General features: G+C 46.6%; 1 protein-coding gene across 7 annotated transcripts in view; it reads right to left on the bottom strand.

Moving 5' to 3' along the window:
- The window catches only part of KMT2C (lysine methyltransferase 2C), a 325,549-nt gene that overhangs the window by 151,432 nt on the left and 152,534 nt on the right, over positions 1-21,583 (bottom strand). For all 7 annotated transcript variants that reach the window (XM_069729749.1, XM_069729752.1, XM_069729750.1 and 4 more), the window contains exons 17-22: positions 14,689-14,793; positions 13,886-14,067; positions 13,324-13,488; positions 13,124-13,233; positions 8,668-8,721; positions 6,777-6,989 (exon numbers count right to left, since the gene is read on the bottom strand). In XM_069729749.1, the coding sequence (XP_069585850.1) occupies positions 6,777-6,989; positions 8,668-8,721; positions 13,124-13,233; positions 13,324-13,488; positions 13,886-14,067; positions 14,689-14,793 (829 nt within the window). The remainder of the gene's footprint in view (positions 1-6,776; positions 6,990-8,667; positions 8,722-13,123; positions 13,234-13,323; positions 13,489-13,885; positions 14,068-14,688; positions 14,794-21,583) is intronic.

Raw genomic sequence — 21,583 nt, 5'->3', positions numbered from 1 at the left:
TCCCTCTGAAGGTGCGTCCGAAAACGCCTCGCCTGACTCGGGAGAGGATCGGGAAGAAGCTGACCTCTGAAATGGGCCGTGAGGCGAGATGGAACGGGAAGAGGAGTCGCAATGGCGCTCCGGTCTGGACCTCTTTAAGGCCTATCCTGGTAGGCTCAGACGGGGCTACTTGTGACCCGCTGGCTACTGCGGAGGTCTGCCAGGACAATCTATCCAGAACGGACACCGGGGTCTGGGATACCCTGGTGAGATCCGCCACAGATTGAGACAGAGCGGAAGCCCACACTGGGATAGGGTCCTCACTCTCTCGGGGCAGAGGGGGGGGGAGCCCAGAATGATGTGGGATCGCTGCAGTCCTGACAGGTGGGAGAGGACTGACCTAAGGGGAACCTGCCCTTACAGGAGAGCACAAAAGGTGCCTGACTAAAGCAGAGGAAGGGTATTGGTCTGCAGTGCAGAGCTACTCACGGAAGATGTCCTGTGGATAGCTTCGGCTGTAGGAGGAGGTCGGCAGGGAAGGCAGGTCCTGTAAGAAATCACCGCTGGGTCCACACGCCGGGAGTGGTGTAAGGCCCCGCACTCTGAAGTCCGCAGCATGAGCCAAGAAGCGCCGAAAGCAGCCGGCGCTGAAGCTGCATGATTGAGAGTACAAAGATGGCGCCGGCCGCAGTCTGTGCTGAGGCCAAGAGGAGTGGGCGGGGCTAAGCGCTGGAGAGGAGAGAGGGGAAGACGCAGGAGAAAAGCCCGCCGGAAAGAGGACGGGGGCGGAGCCATAACGCCGCACTAGGCCCCGACCGAAGCCGGGGCCTAAATTAGCTCCCGGTGGCCGTCGGGAATGGAAGCCGCGGCGTGGAGGCCCCGCAAGGCTAGCCCACCCGACGGAGAGAGCGGGGGCTAGAGTCACTGCGGCGCGGTCTGTGCCTAGGCCAGGGAGTGGCTGGGGCAAAGCGCCAGAGAGAAGGGGGAAAACGCGGGAGAAAGACCCGCCGGAAAGAGGATGGGGGCGGGGCCGAAACGCCGCACTAGGCCCCGACAGAAGCCGGGGCCTAAATTAGCCCCCGGTGGCCGGCGGAAAAGGTCCAGGCCCCGACCGAAGCCGGGCCTGGATTAGAGCCTGGTGACCGCTGTGGGGGAGAGACGCCGTGGAAACCTTACAAGGCCCCGGCGCTACCGCCGCAATGAACCCCTTCTCTGGTGGACCCATGTGCCGCACAAGGGAAGCTGAAGAGAGATCCAGGGTGAGGTAAGAGCCCTGGACCCCAAACTGTGGGACACAGTGACTTCCCCATAAAACAACCCCTGAGCCCCACTCTTAGATTGCTAGACAGGGGAGAAAATACTCACCTTTCTTCATCTTACTTACCCTTGAATGATCTGGGATGGTATGGGGAAAATACTCACCTCAAACCTCCCACGCCGGTACTAACCTGAAGAGGAATGAGACGTCCAGGAGCTGATGGACGTCCTCGTCTCCGCAACCGACAGGCTCTGGTGGGCGAGTGGGTGGGGGACGGAGCCAGGACCGGACTTCTGAGCACGCTTGTGTGCTAGGATCTTGGTCCTGGAGAGGGATCTATGAGGATACGGGGTGGCAGTACACGCCGTACTCATAGTCCGTATTGTGGGACTACAGGTGTGACTGTTCACCCTGTATCCCTCCGGAAAACCTGAAAAGAAAATGACGTACATTGAGGTAGATAAGGGTCTAATGAAAGACCCGTGTCCACCTCCTACTGACACTAAGCTAAACTGAATATCCTACTTCCTGTCGGTAGGGTGTATACTGCAGAGGAGGAGCTAACTTTTTTATTTGCATAGTGTCAGCCTCCTAGTGGCAGCAGCATACACCCATGGTTCCTGTGTCCCCCAATGAAAGGCGATAGAGAAATGAGACTAATGGGGATAAGGGAAAATATGTGTAAGTGGGTTAAGAGCTGGGTCAGGGATAGGAAACAAAGGGTGGTTATTAATGGAGCACACTCGGACTGGGTCGCTGTTAGCAGTGGGGTACCACAGGGGTCAGTATTGGGCCCTCTTCTTTTTAACATATTTATTAATGACCTTGTAGGGGGCATTCAGAGCAGAATTTCAATATTTGCAGATGACACTAAACTCTGCAGGGTAATCAATACAGAGGACGACAATTTTATATTACAGGATGATTTATGTAAACTAGAAGCTTGGGCTGATAAATGACAAATGAGCTTTAATGGGGGATAAATGTAAGGTCATGCACTTGGGTAGAAGTAAGAAGATGTATAACTATGTGCTTAATTCTATAACTCTGGGCAAAACCGTCAATGAAAAAGACCTGGGTGTATGGGTGGATGACAAACTCGTATTCAGTGGCCAGTGTCAGGCAGCTGCTACAAAGGCAAATAAAATAATGGGATGCATTAAAAGAGGCATAGATGCTCATGAGGAGAACATAATTTTACCTCTACACAAGTCACTAGTTCGACCACACTTAGAATACTGTGCACAGTTCTGGTCTCCAGTGTATAAGAAAGACATAGCTGAACTAGAGCGGGTGCAGAGAAGAGCGACCAAGGTTATTAGAGGACTGGGGGGTCTGCAATACCAAGATAGGTTATTACACTTGGGGCTATTTAGTTTGGAAAAACGAAGACTAAGGGGTGATCTTATTTTAATGTATAAAATATGTATAAATATTAGGGGACAGTACAAAGACCTTTCTGATGATCTTTTTAATCATAGACCTGAGACAGGGACAAGGGGGCATCCTCTACGTCTGGAGGAAAGAAGGTTTAGGCATAACAACAGACGCGGATTCTTTACTGTAAGAGCAGTGAGACTATGGAACTCTCTACCGTATGATGTTGCAATGAGTGATTTGTTACTTAAATTTGAGAGGGGACTGGATGCCTTTCTTGAAAAGTATAATGTTGCAGGTTATATACACTAGATTCCTTGATAGGGCGTTGATCCAGGGAACTAGTCTGATTGCCGTGTGTGGAGTCGGGAAGGAATTTTTTTCCCCAGTGTGGTGCTTACCATTTGCCACATGGGTTTTTTTTGCCTTCCTCTGGATCAACATGTTAGGACATGTTAGGTTAGGCTATGGGTTGAACTAGATGGACTTAAAGGCTTCCTTCAACCTTAATAACTATATTACTATGTTAATATCCCATAAATTTTCTAATAAAAAAAAATTTCCATCCAAAATTATATTTTAGCCCCCAGTTTTGTATTTTCCCAAGGGTAACAGGAAAAATTGGACCCCAAAAGTTGGTGTCCAATTTGTCCAGAGTACGCTGGTACCCCATATGTGGGGGGGTAACCACCGTTTGGGGGCATGGCAGAGCTCGGAAGGAGCTCCGTTTGGAATGCAGACTTAGATAGAATGGTCTGCAGGCGTCATGTTGCATTTGCAGAGACCCTGATGTACCTAAACAGTAGAAACCCCCCACAAGTGACCCCATATTGGAAACTAGACCGCCCAAGGAACATCTAGATGTGTTGTGAGAACTTTGAACTCCCAAGTGTTTCACTACGGTTTATAACACAGTTTAACACAATACAGTTTATAACATGAAAATAAAAAAAAATTTTCCCACAAAAATGATTTTTGAACCCCAAAAGTTGTTGTCCAATTTGTCCTGAGTACGCAGATACCCCATATGTTGGGGTAAACCCGTTTGGGCGCACGGGAGAGCTCAGAAGTGAAGGAGCATTATTTTACTTTTTCAATGCAGAATTGGCTGCAATTGAGATCGGACGCCATGTCGCGTTTGGAGAGCCCCAGATGTGCCTAAACAGTGGAGACCCCTCAATTCTAACTCCAACCCTACACACCCCTAACCCTAATCCCAACCATAACCCTAACCACACCCCTAACCCTAATCCTAACCGTAATTGTAATCCTAACCCTAATTTTAGCCCCAACCCTAAGGCTACTTTCACACTAGCGTCGGATTCGGCCCGTCGCATTGCGTCGGGCCGAGATTCCGACGCTAGCGTTTGTTGTGCCGCACAACGGGTGCAGCAGATGCATTTCTCCGGCGCATCCGCTGCCCCATTGTAAGGTGCGGGGAGGTGGGGGCGGAGTTCCGGCCACGCATGCACGGTCGGAAAAAGCGGTCCGTCAGCTGCAAAAACCGTTACATTTAACGTTTTTTGCTCCCGGCGGTCCGCCACAACACTGCGCAACCGTCGCAAGACGGTTGCAACGTGTGTCAATACGTCAGTAATTAACTATGGGGCAAAACCGCATCCTGCAAACAACTTTGCAGGATGCGTTTTTTCCCCCTAAACGACGCATTGCGACGTATTAAAAAAAACGCCAGTGTGAAAGTAGCCTTACCCTAACTTTAGCCCCGACCCTAACTGTAGCCCCAGCCCTAACCTTAATGGGAAAATGGAAATAAATAAATTTTTTTAATTTTATAATTTTTCCCAAACTAAGGGGCTGATGAAGGGGGGTTTGATTTACTATTTATAGCGGTTTGTATGATTGGCAGCTGTCACACACAAAAAGACTCTTTTTATTGCAAAGAATAGTATTTGTGCGTCCACATTTTGAGAGCTATAATTTCTCCATATTTTGGTCCACAGAGTCATGTGAGGTCTTGTTTTTTTGCGGGACGAGTTGACGTTTGTATTGGTACCATTTCTGGGCACATGACATTTTTGATCGCTTTTTATTCCGATTCTTGTGAGGCAGAATGACCAAAAATCAGCAATTCATGAATTTCTATTAAGGTGGGGGGGTGTGTGCGACGTTTATACTGTTCCGCTTTTGGTAAAATTGATAAAAGCAGTTTTATTCTTCGGGTCAGAACGATTACAGCGATACCTCATTTATATCTTTTTTATGTTTTTGCACTTTATACGATAAAAACTATTTTATATAAAAAATAATTATTTTTGCACTGCTTTATTCTGAGGACTATAACTTTTATTTTTTCGCTGATGATGCTGTATGGCGGCTTGTATTTTGCGGGACAAGATGACGTTTTCAGCGGTACAATGGTTAATTCTGTCTTTTTGATCGCGTGTTATTCCACTTTTTGTTTGGCGGTATAATAAAGCGTTGTTTTTTGCTTTTTTACGGTGTTCACTGAAGGGGTTAACTAGTGGGACAGTTTTATAGGTCGGGTCTTTACGGACACGGCGACATTAAATGTGTACTTTTATTGTTTTTTCTATTTAGATAAAGAAATTATTTATTGGAACAATATTTTTTTTTCTTTATTTAGGAATTTATCTTATCATTTTTTTTTTTTTTTTACACATGTAAAAAAAAAATTTTTAAACTTTTTTACTTTGTCCCAGGGTGGGACATCATGCTCTCGTGTCAGATCGCTGATCTGGCACACTGCAATTCACTGTGTCAGATCAGCGATCTGACAGGCACTGCAGGAGGCTTGCCAGCGCTTGCTCTCAACAGGCGCTTATAAGCCACCTCCCTGCAGAACCCGGAAGGAGCCCCATGGCCATTTTGGATCCGGGGCCTGCAGGGAGGAGACGCTCGGAACAACGCTATCACATTGCACTGTTCCGAGGGTCTCAGGGAAGAACGCAGGGAGCCCCCTACCTGCGCGATCCTTCCCTATGCTGCCGGGACGCTGCGATCATGTTTGATCGCAATGTTCCGGGGATTAATGTTCCGGGGATTAATGTGCCGGGAGCTGTCCGTGACCGCTCCTGGCACGTAGTCCCGGATGTCAGCTGTAATAATCAGCTGACACCCGGCAGAAATTGGCAGCGCTCCCCCCCCGTGAGGGCAGCCTATCGCCTTTGATGTACTATCCCTAAGTCCCAGGTCACCTCGACGGGATAGTACGTCATATGGGATTAAGGGTTATTCCCATCAAGTGTAAGGGGTTAAGGGGCATTCCCATCAAGTGTTCTCATGGCATATCCATAGGGTAAACGTATAATAAATGCAGGTGTACATTTATCTTGAGAACAGGGAGCCAGATGCCTCCTGCAGTAAGTGGAAAGGTGCTCTGAAGTCTTTTTTTCCATGTGAATTCCTACATCATCTCCACTGACCGCAGCGCTTGACGAGTTTTCGGGACATTCCTGCATCATCATCTACAAAGTTATGTATACTGAATTTGAAAGTGATGTAGGAAAAGTCCCCACAGTTCACAATGAGATCGTTCCCACCTGGCTGGCAAATCGTTGCTGACCAGTGGGGCAAGTTTGATGTAACGTTTTGATCCAAAGCTCGACCAGCGCCAGGAAGTAACTGGTGTAAAAGGTCGATGGCGACTGATACAATTTAATATCAGTTTTGCCAACAATTGTGTTTCGCTGATCTGATTTAAGCTAAAGAAAATCCTGAGCTTGACCCAACCACAAAATGTGAATCCACCCTTAAAGAGAACCTGTCATCAAGTCAAGAATGTTCAGTTTTTTCTCTTATTTTATTCCCAAAGCGTCTGAATATTTAAAAAAAAAAAAAAAAAAAAAAGATACAGTTCTAGAGAGGATTTTTTTTAAATTATATCTTTTTATCAGAGGGGTGTGGGTCACAGGGTAATAATGCAGGATAGCCTAAAGACATGCTCTCATAGAATCCTGTGAGCAACGCCCCCTTGGTAAATATAAAACATTAGCACTAAATAAAAAGTATCCAGATCTGTTGGACCATTTGGCTATTTAAAAAACAAAAACGGGAATACTCAGAAGGAGTGGGACTAAAATAAGAGCCTAAAACTAGCCACTTGAGACCTGGTGACTGGTCCTCTATCGATACACTAAAATCTGCCGATCACTACAGCTCATAATGAGTGAAAAGACATCACCTCTACTATCATCCATCTCCCCATCACGTGAATGCTCAGATTGCGGGTCTGGCGGCGTCTGAAGGACGGCCACACTGTTCTGGTTGATGATTTTTAATTTCAGCTTTGGCTTTGATCGCCTCCTCCGCGGTACAGTGATCGTTAGGCTCTGTAACTGTGAAAGCCCCGATTCGGTTAAACACACTCCATCCTGGGTAAAGGTTTTCAGAATATCTGCAGGAAAACAAGAAAGTATGAACATGATTGGGATAAGGCTGCAATCACGCGAACCGATATTTTTCTCAGGTGTCCTTCCTCCTAGTTGCTCCCATTATTTTCTCATCTTTTTCCCTACTGAAGCAGGTTGTAGATGGTCTGAACATTTTTCTCCATTCACTTATCAATGGATCAGTTAAAAACGGATTAAACATGGATGGAAAACTTAAAGGGAACCTGTCACCCCCGTTTTTTGAGATTGAGCTATAAATACTGTTAAATAGGGCCTGCGCTGTGTGTTCCTATAGTGTATGTAGTGTACCCCGATTCCCCATGTATGCTGAGAAATAACTTACCAAAGTCGCCGTTTTCGCCTGTCAATCAGGCTGGTCAGGTCGGGAGGGCGTGGTGACATCGGTGGTTCTTCCTCAGCTTTACGTTGGTGGCGTAGTGGCGTAGTGGTGAAGACACAGCGCGCGATCTGCGCTGTAATCCCTTGCATCGGTGGGGGCGGCCATCTTCCTGGGGCCGCGCGTGCGCAGATCGAGTGCTCTGCTGCACGGGGCTTCAGGAAAATGGCCGCGGGATGCCGCGCGTGCGCATTAGAGATCGCGGCGGCCATTTTCCCAAAGCCGAGTTTGCATCTCGGCTTTGGGAAAATGGCCGCCGCGATCTCTAATGCGCACGCGCGGCATCCCGCGGCCATTTTCCTGAAGCCCCGTGCAGCAGAGCACTCGATCTGCGCACGCGCGGCCCCAGGAAGATGGCCGCCCCCACCGATGCAAGGGATTACAGCGCAGATCGCGCGCTGTGTCTTCACCACTACGCCACTACGCCACCAACGTAAAGCTGAGGAAGAACCACCGATGTCACCACGCCCTCCCGACCTGACCAGCCTGATTGACAGGCGAAAACGGCGACTTTGGTAAGTTATTTCTCAGCATACATGGGGAATCGGGGTACACTACATACACTATAGGAACACACAGCGCAGGCCCTATTTAACAGTATTTATAGCTCAATCTCAAAAAACGGGGTGACAGGTTCCCTTTAAGTACAAAGTCTGTCTTCTGGGTGACGTCCATTTTATACCAATCCCTATAGTCTTTAGTGACGGAGTCTGATCTACGAAACGGAAGAGCTCAGGATTTGCTCAGAGTCTCATGGATCAGAGACGTAGATCTGTGTTTGAAATTGGTGTATGGTTCAATGAAACTTTGGGTCAGTGTGCTGTCCGAGAAGAAGAAAAAAGTAGCACTAGGACATGTTACATGGATGTGTGAATGTCACCCAAGTCTTCGAGAACTAGGGTTACCACACCAGACGGAAATAAATCACCGTAATAATTCCATCATCACCTTTGCGGTATGCTCACAAGAAATAGGAAGCAAATTGAGGAGTTCTAGGAACTACACGCTATATGTATGTAGCCAAATCAATCAAGTCAGGAGAGACCACGATTATGGGGACAGAAGAAGAGCACAGCTTGGTCTGAAGCAATGCCACCGATTTGCACCAATTATATAAATGTTCCCCGCCAGATAGCAAAGGGTTGCCGGAGTGCCATTAATGAGCATAAGGGTGGTGGATATGGTATATAACGGCAAAACTAAGTGAGAGGTTTCCTTCGAATATTTAAAGAAAAAAAATCATGCTATACACCATCATAAAATAACCTGACAAAAGCAAAACTTACCATATTCTCTAAACTTCGGAACAATCTGAGCATCAATTGGTGGTTCACACTCTTCTGTTGGAAAACAGCAATAAAAAAAGAAATTAAACCATTATATGATTTAGAAAAAAAAACAACAAATAATGAACAATTTATAATCTCAAAGGAACACAAACACTATAGCTTTAGAGAGCAAACAACTGATGTATTCAAGAGGTTAAAATAGCAATAGATATCCAGAAATGGGATTCTTGGAAACAAATCCTAAAATAGTAACTTTAGAATAGATTACGCTTTATACTACAGGGGACATTACAGTATTCTTACACCAAGCAATTGTTTAAACTGCAGGATTACTGTCCAGGAATAGTGCGGCTGACACTCTCGCAGGGTTGGTTTCACATACAACAGTTTTTGAAAAATATCAGTGGATTTTTTGGTGCAGATTTCTGAGCCAAAGTCTCGCATGTTTTCAAAAGCAAAGATTATTTCCTGCGGATCCCTTGTGGAGCTGGATAAAAAATGGCATAAAAACACTGCAGTGGCCTCCTAACAAACAAATGCTGGGGCGGATTTACCAATGCGCCTACTTCTTCATTCAATTAGTGTAAACTTTGACTGGGCAGAATTAAAATGTAGCTGTGGCTCAGGCACTGAAAAACTGGTATATTTTTAGACCATTTAGTCTGAGCTTACACCACCTATTTGTTGGCTTAGTTTGTAGCAGAAACTTGGCGATTTAGGCGTGTGACGTCACATGACCGGCCACGCACATGTCGGCTAAAGGTACCTTCACACATAACGATATTGTTGCAACGTCACGCTTTTGGTGACGTAGCAACGATCCCGCTAACGATCTCGTTATGTTTGACAACGACCAACGATCAGGCCCCTGCTGGGAGATCGTTGGTCATGGGGAATGATCAGGACCTTTTTTTGGTCGCTGATCACCCGCTGTCATCGCTGGATCGGCGTGTGTGACGCCGATCCAGCGATGTGTTCACTTGTAACCAGGGTAAATATCGGGTTACTAAGCGCAGGGCCGCGCTTAGTAACCCGATATTTACCCTGGTTAGCATTGTAAAACTAAGGCTACGTTCAGACTAGCGTTGTGCGCCGCTGCGTCGGCGACGCAACGCACAACGCACGCAAAAACGCGGTAAAACGCACGCAAAAACGCTGCGTTTTGCGACACGTGCGTCGTTTTTTGCCGAAAATCGGACGCAAGAAAAATGCAACGTGTTGCGTTTTCTTGGTCCGACGCTTGCGGCAAAAAAGACGCATTTGTCGCAAAACGCAACAAACAAAAACGCATGCGTCCCCCATGTTAAACATAGGGGCGCATGACGCGTGCGTCGCCGCTGCGTCGCGCGACGCTAACCCGACGCACACTAGCACAACGCTAGTCTGAACATAGCCTTAAAAAAAACAAAAAAACAACAGTACATACTCACATTCCGATGTCCGTCACGTCCCCCGCCGTCAGCTTCCCGGCCTGCACTGACTGTCAGCGCCGGCCGTAAAGCAGAGCACAGCGGCCGCTGTGCTCTGCTTTACGGCCGGCTCTGACAGTCAGTGCGGGAAGCGGACGGCGGGGGACGTGACAGACATCGGAATGTGAGTATGTAGTGTTTTTTTTTTTTTAAACTTTTACAATGGTAACCAGGGAAATATCGGGTTACTAAGCGCGGCCCTGCACTTAGTAACCCGATGTTTACCCTGGTTACCCGGGGACTTCGGCATCGTTGAAGACAGTTTCAACGATGCTGAAGTCGTTCCCCTGATCGTTGGTCGCTGGAGAGAGCGGTCTGTGTGACAGCTCCCCAGCGACCACACAACGACTTACCAACGATCACTGCCAGGTCGTATCGCTGGTCGTGATCGTTGGGAAGTCGTTTAGTGTAACGGTACCTTTAGCCATGTCTGCTTGTTGGGCAGAGAGCAGGAAGGGTCTAACACACAAATATGGTGCAAGTCACAAAAGACATTGTGTGTAAATTCTGACACCTTTCGGGAGATAAATCTCCACCAATGCGTGTGATCCCACCCCAGAAGAGTTCTGGGCACAGGTTTTCCTTAAAGTCGTTAATCAGGATATTGAAAACGTTACACATTGGCAGTAAAAATATGTAACAAAAAAATAAATAAATAAAAAATTGAAGTAATATATACTCAGTTACTTTCAACATTCCTGCACCACATCCCTGATGGTCTCCGCTCATGTGCAGACTCCACAGCCCTGATACACCACGTGACAGCTGCAGTCAGTGTCCTCAGCAGTCGTGGGCCATATACAGCCAGTGATTGGCTGCAGGCGTGGGGTATATACAGCCAGTAATTGTCTGCAGACGTGGGGTATACACAGCCAGTGATTGGCTGCAGGCGTGGGGTATATACAGCCAGTGATTGTCTGCAGACGTGGGGTATACACAGCCAGTGATTGGCTGCAGACGTGGGGTATATACAGCCAGTGATTGGCTGCAGATGTGGTGTACATACAGCCAGTGATTGGCTGCAGACGTGGGGTATACACAGCCAGTGATTGGCTGCAGACGTGGTGTACATACAGCCAGTGATTGGCTGCAGACGTGGTGTACATACAGCCAGTGATTGGCTGCAGACGTGGTGTACATACAGCCAGTGATTGGCTGCAGACGTGGGGTATATACAGCCAGTGATTGGCTGCAGACTTGGGATATACACAGCCAGTGATTGGCTGCAGACGTGGGGTATATACAGCCAGTGATTGGCTGCAGACGTGGTGTACATACAGCCAGTGATTGGCTGCAGACGTGGGGTATATACAGCCAGTGATTGGCTGCAGACTTGGGATATACACAGCAAGAGATTGGCTGCAGACGTGGGGTATATACAGCCAGTGATTGGCTGCAGACGTGGTGTACATACAGCCAGTGATTGGCTGCAGACGTGGTGTACATACAGCCAGTGATTGGCTGCAGACGTGGTGTACATACAGCCAGTGATTGGCTGCAGACTTGGGATATACACAGCCAGTAATTGGCTGCAGACGTGGGGTATATACAGCCAGTGATTGGCTGCAGACGTGGTGTACATACAGCCAGTGATTGGCTGCAGACGTGGGGTATATACAGCCAGTGATTGGCTGCAGACTTGGGATATACACAGCAAGAGATTGGCTGCAGACGTGGGGTATATACAGCCAGTGATTGGCTGCAGACTTGGGATATACACAGCAAGAGATTGGCTGCAGACGTGGGGTATATACAGCCAGTGATTGGCTGCAGACGTGGTGTACATACAGCCAGTGATTGGCTGCAGACGTGGGGTATATACAGCCAGTGATTGGCTGCAGACTTGGGATATACACAGCCAGTGATTGGCTGCAGACGTGGGGTATATACAGCCAGTGATTGGCTGCAGACGTGGTGTACATACAGCCAGTGATTGGCTGCAGACGTGGGGTATATACAGCCAGTGATTGGCTGCAGACTTGGGATATACACAGCCAGTGATTGGCTGCAGACGTGGAGTATATGGGCTGTGACGTCTTCAGCCAATGTAAACAAAAGACAAGTAGGAACCATCAGCAACACGTCCCTAGCAATTCAGGAGTGGAAAGGTGTATACATAGATTTCAGTATTTTACATGTATTGCTGCCCATAACAAGCTTTTTCCTTATTTTGGACAACCCCAACCCCTTCAATATTTTAACGAATTTTGTTTCTGAGTATGTTAGGATAACCTCAGAGCCAACCTGTGTTTTGAAAGGGAACCTGTCACATTGTACAAGCAATCTGATCTGTGAACAGCACGGTACAGACTGATATATGGGTCTGCTACTGATTGACAGATATCACCGTATGCATACAGGGAAGACTGTCAATCACTAGTAAGTCCACCCACTGGACTCATATGCATAAACACCAGGGATCTCACTAAGTAAAATGTAAGTTTTAGGCTGTGTGCACACGTTAAGGTTTTTGCCGCGTTTTGGGCACGTTTCTTACAACACGGATTTGTTAAAAAGCCTGAAGCAAGACCTAACACCAGCAAAGTGAATAAGAAACCTGAAGTGCCATCTACACATTAAGTATTTTAGAATTGCAGATTTGGTGCAGAAAATAATCTGCTGAATGTCAATTCTCAGTGTGTTTTTCACCAATGACTTCACTCGCATCATTCAATAACAGGCACAAAAAAACGCAAAAACGTGCGTCTTGGCAGCTGCATTTTCCTGCTAAGGGCTGCAGAAATTTTACTTAAAGTGTGCACATAGCCTTACTAAAACTTTCCCCACAAAGATGCCTATCAATCTGATGAGCTGCTCCCGCGCTATATCATCCTGCAGATCAGATACCATTTTCAGCAGGTTCCCTTTAAGCTGCCATGACTGGGGTCTCTGTATTACAGGTAGCCATTACTGTGGCTTGCACAAAGAAGTAAAGCTGGCCACACGTTATACATAATAATTTAGCCAGTACATATCGATCATACCTGGAACTGGTACTGCAAACGGCTTACACATCGCACAATCAAATCCACTGTCAGCTGCACGTTCAACTTCAGCTTCTGTGTGTAGGGTCTGGCAAGCACCATGAGACCACCTAGAATGTATCATCATTAGCAGTCGAAAATACGATGCAAAAAGAAAACAAACCCCCCCCCCATAGACTAAGGTGTGTGTCAGCACTTACCTATCGCACTGCCGACACTGAATAATAACCTCATCCTCTATGTAGTTCTGGGCACATACAGGGCAGGTGGACAGGCTCGCACAAGGCGCACACTGGGTATAGTTATTCTGCCACTCGCATCGCAAACCCGGAGTGATGGCTTTGCAGTTGTTACATGATACACACCTGCAAGGGAAAGCCGTATATTTACTAAAGGGTTACAAAGTGATGATCGCTAGGATATGCCAACACCATCATTGATGGAGGCCTAACCTCCTGGACTCCCTTTCAACCTGTGTTCCCCTTGAAATATTTTTTTGTTTTTTTAGCATAGTGGTACTCATCCATCTGGATGGACAGAGAACGGGAGCTGACTCTGTTCACCCTAAATCCTCATCTCCCCTCCACTATAATGTTAGTAACATTCCTCCTAGTAGAGGCTGCAGTTACCATTTAACCAGTATGGCTGGCTTAGAGGGATTAGGGAATTTACTGCTCTTAAATGGAAAAAATGAAGGTACACATTAAGCAAACAGACACAAAAATAAATGAGAGGTGAATACGTGAGACAGATAAAGCTCACCATTTACACTTCCAGCCTCCCTTGGGGACAGTTTGTAATGGCGGATCCAGGCAGTATGTATGGTAGCTAATGTCACAGTCATCACAGAGCAGCAGGCGGCCGGGATCGGTGGCCTGACCACAGGCCTCACACACTGTGCACTCCAAGCACCTCCAACCTTTGCGAAGGATGACTTTAGTAATCTGGAGATTTAATGATACACAAAAAGAGTAGAAAAAAACAGCAAATTAAATGGTTAACCTTCCCAGAACAATATTGTGGAAGGCACTAAACTATGCACTTCCATTAGAGCTCAATAAGTAAATATAGAAACATTCCCATAAGCAGGAAACAAAACATTGTAGGGAAGATATAAATAGAGGAATCTCTGTTGCACTAGATTTCCAATCTCTGGAGAATGAGCTTAAAGGGGTTGTCCGGGACTTTAATAAGGACAGACCATAAATGTCTGATGGGTGGAGGTGTAGCACCCGCCTCTCCTGCTGAGCCGCTGTTCCCAGTACCGACCAGAACTGCTGAGTTGTGGAGCTGCAAAGCTTTGCCGCAGCCAGGTACTGCACCTCCACCGCCTCAATGAATCAATAGTTGGCGATGTAGATGTACAGTACCTGGCCGCAAACACTTGTCTACTGACTGAGCCGAGCAGCTCTGCAACTAAGCAGTTCTGGCGGCCGCCGACTCCAGGAAAAGCTGATCTGGGGGTGCAGAGTGTCGCACACCCACCAATCACACATAGGCCATCAACGTTAAAGTCCCAGACAGCCCCTTTATAGAGTAAAAGAAAACCACTTGTGTGCACTTACCTTAATACTGACACAGTACGGATGGTAACATTGCCCGCACTGAGAGCAAGCAAGTAATCTTCCTTCTGCACCTTTTCCAAAACTACCGCAAACAACGCACATATCCTGCAAGACAACACAATCAACTCTATTACATGCTGCAACTCCGAGAGCTGGAAAACATATACTGACTTTAAAGGGGGAAGGGGGGAATCATCCACTTACTACCAAATACAGCCAGATCACACATATAATAGGCTTATTTATTACTAGATGGTGGCCCGATTCTAACGCATAGGGTATTCTAGAATATGCATGTCCACGTAGTATATTGCCCAGCCACGTAGTATATTGCCCAGTGACGTAGCATATTGCACAGCCCGTGTAGTATATTGCCCAGCCACATAGTATATTGCCCAGTGACGTAGCATATTGCACAGCCCGTGTAGTATATTGCCCAGCCACGTAGTATATTGCCCAGCGACGGAGTATACAGCACAGAGCCACGTAGTATACAGCACAGAGCCACGTAGTATACAGCACAGAGCCACGTAGTATACAGCACAGAGCCACGTAGTATATTGCCCAGCCACGTAGTATATTGCCCAGCCACGTAGTATATTGCCCAGCCACGTAGTATATTGCCCAGCCACGTATTATATTGCCCAGCCACGTAGTATATTGCCCAGCCACTTAGTATATTGCCCAGCCACTTAGTATATTGCCCAGCCACTTAGTATATTGCCCAGTCACGTAGTATATTGCCCAGCCACGTAGTATATTGCCCAGCCACGAAGTATATTGCCCAGTCACGTAGTATATTGCCCAGCCACGTAGTATATTGCCCAGCCACGTAGTATATTGCCCAGCCACGTAGTATATTGCCCAGTCACGTAGTATATTGCCCAGCCACGTAGTATATTGCCCAGTCACGTAGTATATTGCCCAGTCACGTAGTATATTGCCCAGTCACGTAGTATATTGCCCAGTCACGTAGTATATTGCACAGCCCATATAGTATATTGCAGTTTGGGCATCATATCCCTGTTAAAAAAAAAATAAAAAAAGAATTAAAATAAAAAAAAGTTATATACTCAACTTCCGGAGGCCCCGGATCCAAGCGAAGCGGTTACCGACGCTAAGTCCTCGTGCGCTCCGGTCTGAAGAGTGCATTACGGTCTCGCGAGACCGCTATGTCATCATCTCGCGAGATCGCAGCATGGACTGGTTACCGGAGCGTCGCGAGCGGGAAAGGCCTGTTGTGGATCCGAGGGGCCGACGGATGGTGAGTATATAATGATTTATTTTTTTAAATTATTTTTAACATTAGAACTTTTTACTATTGATGCCGCATAGGCAGCATCAATAGTAAAACGTTGGTCACACAGGGTTAATAGCAGCATTAACCGAGTGCGTTACACCGCGGCATAGCGTGGTCGGTTAACACTGCCGTTAACCCTGTGTGAGCCGTGACCGGAGGGGAGTATGCTGGCGACAGGCACTGACTGCGGGGAGGAAGGAGCGGCCATGTTGCCGCCGGACTATGCCCGTCGCTGATTGGTCGTGGCTGTTTTGCCGCGACCAATCAGCGACTTGGAGTTCCATGATAGACAGAGGCCGCGACCAATGAATATCCGTGACAGACAGAAGGACAGAGACAGAAAGACGGAAGTGACCCATAGACAATTATATAGTAGAAGAGATATTTTAATTAAAGCATGGCTGCGTGCACACGGTGCGTTTTTGGCTGCAAGTGTAACACCTGTACCGTGTTTAGCAGCCATTTTTTTAAATTGCAACAAATTGAGCATTTTGTTGTGGCAAAAATAAACCATGCACATCATGGTCACAACGTGTGAACACAGCTGAAAAGTAAGCCTTAAAGCATTGTATGACATGTAAAATGCATGCGGTGCTACTGCAAGAACAGGGAGATTCTGACCACAGATAGGGACTTGCCCAGGATCGTGGGCGCCCCTTTGCCGTTATTCCATCGGGCACCCTGGGCAGTGTCTGTTTCTGACTTCCAACCACAGACATCTTTTTACATGTCAGAAGAGGTTTTCGGGAAAAGCTTTATCATAACCCTTTCCCTGCCAAAAATGTATATCATATGTCTTTGCAGGGTAGGCAATCAGTCAAAGAGGTACGAGATACGTCCTGGCTAAAATTTGGGCCACATGTTAACCTGGATCACAGCCACAAAAGCAATTTGGTCTGACTCAGCATTGAGATATCACAGGTTGAAGTGAGCTGTAGTTTTCTGCAGCAGCTGACACTCCGGACTTTATCACGTGATATCACGGTCTGGATCGTGACTCTTCTGCAGCTGGGATCCAGCCGGAGAATTACTTTAGGCAGTGTTAAAGAGCTGAGGGGGAACTGCGAGGGCTCTCAGGCAGGAGGTACAGGAGAGAAGTGTGTGATCTCTTCCTGACCCTGTGTAAGATTGTGCATGAAAGAAGAAAAATTTAAAAAAAAAACCTAAAAAAGTTAGAAACTAAAAATTTAATTTTTGCAAAAAAAGAATTACACATGTCTGGCATTTTTAGGTCTGCCAGTGGAGGTCAGTATGTGAAATCTCTGCTTATAGTGTATGTGGGCCTATTTTCAGAGACATCACTGGGGGAGAGTGATTTACCCTTCCCTCCCAGATGCTGCCAATCACAGCTCAGTAGAGACAGACCGCTAGACTTTGTATCAGCTACTGATTTGTGATTGGCAGCATCTGGGAGAGAGGGGTGAAAGCTCATGCCTCAAATCGAAGACGGATGAAATGCACAGTTGCATTACAAATGGAGATTTCACATACTGAGCTGCTAAAGCAACAAACAAATATGTCTGCAATGGAGCAACAGTACAAAATGAAAAAAAAAAATGCAGAAAGTGGAGCACAAGGATTTTTACAAGGTACGTAACTATTTTTTTGAGCAAGTGACACGTTCTCTATGACGGTGTGGTGTATCTACATTTTCTATTTGGGTTACACTTTAAAACCACTAATATCAATTTTTATGCATTTCAGAGATAAATCATACCTGGCTGCAGTCGCGCAGCAGGGATCTGATTCATGCTGCCCATGGTCTAGGTAGCAAAAATCGAGTGACAACCTCCTTAAATATAGGAAGTCTCCTCCTTGGAGAGCAGGATCAGCGGTCACTGATGGAGGCGTATACATTAGTGATGAGGGAACATGCTTGGATACGCTGTTATCCGAGCATGCTCATGTGCTAACAAGAGTGCCTTCAGCATGCTCGAAAAATATGTGAGTACACAAAGCTGCATGTGTCACAGCTGTTAGACATATGTGGGGATTGCCTAACCAACCAGCAGTCCCTGCATGTGTTGCGGCGGTCTAACAGCCGGGAGACATGCAGGCGCGGGGACTCAAACATATTACACTGGGGAACACAATTTTTTAGGAGTTAGGTCAGACAACTGTTCTTAATTAATTTTTGGATGCTGAATCCAGAAATGATCTCAGTTTTTCTCTATCACGTCAAGTTTTTGAACTATAGGATTTTTGTCTTCTCAAAACTATGTAAACTCCTGTACCTAAAAAGTGTTTTTTTTTTTTTTGTTTGTTTGTTTTTTTTAAATACCGTATATACTCGAGTATAAGCCGAGATTTTCAGCCCAAATTTTTGGGCTGAAAGTGCCCCTCTCGGCTTATACTCGAGTCAAGGTGGGTGGCAGGGTCGGCGGGTGAGGGGGAGAGGGCGCTGAGGTATACTCACCTAGTCCCGGCGGTCCTGGCGCTGTCCCTGCCGTCCCACGGTCTTCGGTGCTGCAGTTCTTCCCCTCTCCAGCGGTCACGTGGGACCGCTCATTAGAAAAATGAATAGGCGGCTCCACCTCCCATAGGGGTGGAGCCGCGTATTCATTTCTCTAATCAGCGGTGCCGGTGACCGCTGATAGAGGAAGAAGCTGCGGCACCGAAGACCAGCTGTGTGGGGAGCGGCAGGACTAGGCAAGTATGTAATATTCACCTGTCCGCGTTCCAGCCGCCGGGCGTCGCTCCATCTTCCCGGCGCCTCCATCTTCCCGGCGTCTCTGCGCTCTGACTGTTCAGGTCAGAGGGCGCGATGACGCATATAGTGTGCGCGGCGCCCTCTGCCTGATCAGTCAGAGCAGAGACGCCGGGAAGATGGAGGCGCCGGGACCGGACGCTAGGAGCTGCAAGCAAGAGAGGTGAGTATGTGTTTTTTTTTTTTTATTGCAGCAGCAGCAGTGGCGGCGGCACAGATTTATGTGGAGCATCTATGGGACAAAATGAACGGTGCAGAGCATATATGGGGCACAGATATGGGACAATAATGAACGGTGCCGAGCACAGTATGGGGCACAGCTATGGGGCAATATGAACGGTGCAGAGCTATGGGACAAAATGAACGGTGCAGAGCATATATGGGGCCCAGATATGGGGCAATAATGAACGGTGCAGAGCACTATATGGCACAGATATGGGGCAATAATGAACGGTGCAGAGCACTATATGGCACAGATATGGGGCAATAATGAACGGTGCAGAGCATTGTACAGTGGGGCAAAAAAGTATTTAGTCAGTCAGCAATAGTGCAAGTTCCACCACTTAAAAAGATGAGAGGCGTCTGTAATTTACATCATAGGTAGACCTCAACTATGGGAGACAAACTGAGAAAAAAAAAATCCAGAAAATCACATTGTCTGTTTTTTTATCATTTTTTTTGCATATTATGGTGGAAAATAAGTATTTGGTCAGAAACAAACAATCAAGATTTCTGGCTCTCACAGACCTGTAACTTCTTCTTTAAGAGTCTCCTCTTTCCTCCACTCATTACCTGTAGTAATGGCACCTGTTTAAACTTGTTATCAGTATAAAAAGACACCTGTGCACACCCTCAAACAGTCTGACTCCAAACTCCACTATGGTGAAGACCAAAGAGCTGTCAAAGGACACCAGAAACAAAATTGTAGCCCTGCACCAGGCTGGGAAGACTGAATCTGCAATAGCCAACCAGCTTGGAGTGAAGAAATCAACAGTGGGAGCAATAATTAGAAAATGGAAGACATACAAGACCACTGATAATCTCCCTCGATCTGGGGCTCCACGCAAAATCCCACCCCATGGGGTCAGAATGATCACAAGAACGGTGAGCAAAAACCCCAGAACCACGCGGGGGGACCTAGTGAATGAACTGCAGAGAGCTGGGACCAAAGTAACAAGGCCTACCATAAGTAACACACTACGCCACCATGGACTCAGATCCTGCAGTGCCAGACGTGTCCCACTGCTTAAGCCAGTACATGTCCGGGCCCGTCTGAAGTTTGCTAGAGAGCATTTGGATGATCCAGAGGAGTTTTGGGAGAATGTCCTATGGTCTGATGAAACCAAACTGGAACTGTTTGGTAGAAACACAACTTGTCGTGTTTGGAGGAAAAAGAATACTGAGTTGCATCCATCAAACACCATACCTACTGTAAAGCATGATGGTGGAAACATCATGCTTTGGGGCTGTTTCTCTGCAAAGGGGCCAAGACGACTGATCTGGGTACATGAAAGAATGAATGGGGCCATGTATCGTGAGATTTTGAGTGCAAACCTCCTTCCATCAGCAAGGGCATTGAAAATGAAACGTGGCTGGGTCTTTCAACATGACAATGATCCAAAGCACACCGCCAGGGCAATGAAGGAGTGGCTTCGTAAGAAGCATTTCAAGGTCCTGGAGTGGCCTAGCCAGTCTCCAGATCTCAACCCTATAGAAAACCTTTGGAGGGAGTTGAAAGTCCGTGTTGCCAAGCGAAAAGCCAAAAACATCACTGCTCTAGAGGAGATCTGCATGGAGGAATGGGCCAGCATACCAACAACAGTGTGTGGCAACCTTGTGAAGACTTACAGAAAATGTTTGACCTCTGTCATTGCCAACAAAGGATATATTACAAAGTATTGAGATGAAATTTTGTTTCTGACCAAATACTTATTTTCCACCATAATATGCAAATAAAATGTTAAAAAAACAGACAATGTGATTTTCTGGATTTTTTTTCTCAGTTTGTCTCCTATAGTTGAGGTCTACCTATGATGTAAATTACAGACGCCTCTCATCTTTTTAAGTGGTGGAACTTGCACTATTGCTGACTGACTAAATACTTTTTTGCCCCACTGTATATGGGGCACAGATATGGGGCAATAATGAACGGTGCCGAGCACAGTATGGGACACAGCTATGGGACAAAATGAACGGTGCAGAGCACTATATGGGGCACAGCTATGGGACAAAATGAACGGTACAGAGCACTATATGGCACAGCTATGGGGAAATAATGATCTATTTTTATTTTTGAAATTCACTGGTAAATGCTGCATTTCCACCCTAGGCTTATACTCGAATCAATAAGTTTTCCCAGTTTTTTGTGGCAAAATTAGGGGGGTCGGGTTATACTCGGGTCGGCTTATACTCGAGTATATACGGTAGTACAAATATGAACAAAAAATGAAATATATAAGAAATAGGCATGACAAAGTTGAGACTACTCTTACAAGTTGCCACGTAGCTCTATATGAGTCGAATTGTAATCAGATAACAAGTCTTATTACAGATATCAGTGCAATTGTGCTTCTCTGGCAGGTAAGTTGTGTAGGAAAAACTTGACGTGCTAGAAAAAAACTGACTACATTTTTGGAATCAGCATGCCAATTTTAGTATAAATCAGCTCAAAAACCTAACTCAACAGAAATTTTTTTTAAAATTGTTCCCCTGTGTTATTCAAGCACCCTGAAGACACCCTCAGCACCCGAGCATGCTCAGATAACACCTTATCCCAGCACGTTTGCTCATCACTAGTAGACACTCAAACATGCCCATCTAATGCTGTATATCACAGTGGATCCCGGAGATGCATTATATGGTCAGTGCTTCAGAGTATGGTACGTATA

This window comes from Ranitomeya imitator, chromosome 6 (genome assembly GCF_032444005.1).
Source record: "Ranitomeya imitator isolate aRanImi1 chromosome 6, aRanImi1.pri, whole genome shotgun sequence".
NCBI lineage: Eukaryota > Metazoa > Chordata > Amphibia > Anura > Dendrobatidae > Ranitomeya > Ranitomeya imitator.
This window is presented reverse-complemented; position numbering and strand designations above follow the sequence as displayed.